This window comes from Penaeus monodon, chromosome 28 (genome assembly GCF_015228065.2).
Source record: "Penaeus monodon isolate SGIC_2016 chromosome 28, NSTDA_Pmon_1, whole genome shotgun sequence".
NCBI lineage: Eukaryota > Metazoa > Arthropoda > Malacostraca > Decapoda > Penaeidae > Penaeus > Penaeus monodon.
This window is the reverse complement of record NC_051413.1, coordinates 32,623,093-32,624,405: the sequence shown is the minus strand read 5'-3', so window position 1 is coordinate 32,624,405 and position 1,313 is coordinate 32,623,093. Positions and strand designations below refer to the sequence as shown.

The window sequence follows — 1,313 nt, the reverse complement described above, 5'->3', positions numbered from 1 at the left end:
TCAATTGGATCCAAGGGGTTAAGATAGGGAGCACAATTTAGCTATATGTTATTACTTTTTGTATAAGTGCAAGGGTGGTAGAATGTTTTTAATATGTATATAGCTCACATGAAGATCTCAGGATAGCAAAATATAAGATAATTGATTACACAAGAAGTACATAATGCTTACACAAATGTAAGATAAATATTTAATGGTATGCAGAAGTATTAAATAACTATCTAGCTCTTTAAATTTACTCCAGGTTGTTGAATATTGTTGTGTTCCTGATGAAGTGGACCAAATAAAAGAGGTTTTACTCAAGTGGTGCAGTGAGAAAGAAGTTCATCTGATTGTCACCGTGGGTGGGACTGGAGCAGCGCCTCGGGATGTAACTCCAGAAGCTGTGAAAGAGGTATGGGAAGAAGTGAAACCTTGTTAATTACTTTGTAATGGTGCAGTTAAGATTGAGTAGGATGTACCTTGCTTTCTTCTTCAATTTTCATGTAGCTTTCAATATTATTTTTAGATTGGTTTATGCTTGTTTGTGTAGTAGAGCCACTTAGTTGCTACATATGAATATACTGATTGAGAAATATATGTAGTTTGGTATAAGTGCATCCGACTATTTTAGACTTCTTATTGGAACTTCAATAAATTCTTGTTATTTGTTTTTACCAATTTTTCTTTCCTTGGTTTCTCTAGGTAATTGAAAGGGAGGCAACTGGCATGTGTATAAATATGATGACACAGTCGCTCAAAGTTACCCCACTTGCCATGTTATCACGCCCAGTATGTGGATACCGCTCAAAGAGTTTGATTGTGACTGTGCCAGGGAGCAAGAAGGGATCTGAGGAGTGTCTGAGGTATGTAGAAATAATTTATAATTTATTAATAAAGTCTGGTTTGTAAAAATTCTAAAACCTTAAACTTTGCGCAAGTTGGAAAGTTATTTATATATATGTTTTACTTAATAGAAGTCAGGTATTTTTTATTCAGATTTCTTCAGTTTTTTTTCCAGACTTGAGAGTCCTCATTTTAATGTTTTTCTCCCTTATTGTAAATGCAAGAACTTCTGTATCAGAATTGAGGAATTTGCAGGTGCCTTTAGTTAAACATGAAGTTTTGTTTCAAGGTATGGGTATAAACAGGTTATACTGGATCCTGTGTATTAATACTAATGCAAAGTTATGTTACGTAATTGTACCTCAGATAAATTTCCTGTATTATTATTAAAGGTTTATTATGTTTTTTTTTTTTAATATATATGCCAAATTAGGCTTCAGGTGTATACTGTACATCTGTATTAACCCAGTGTCATGGGGAAAATACTT

The 1,313-nt window shown here is 33.3% G+C and overlaps 1 protein-coding gene across 1 annotated transcript in view; it reads left to right on the top strand.

Moving 5' to 3' along the window:
- The window catches only part of LOC119591506 (gephyrin-like), a gene marked incomplete in the record, with an annotated part of 7,903 nt that overhangs the window by 2,429 nt on the left and 4,161 nt on the right, over positions 1-1,313 (top strand). Inside the window, 2 exon segments of the mRNA XM_037940256.1 lie at positions 245-394; positions 685-845. Coding sequence (XP_037796184.1) covers positions 245-394; positions 685-845 — 311 coding nt within the window.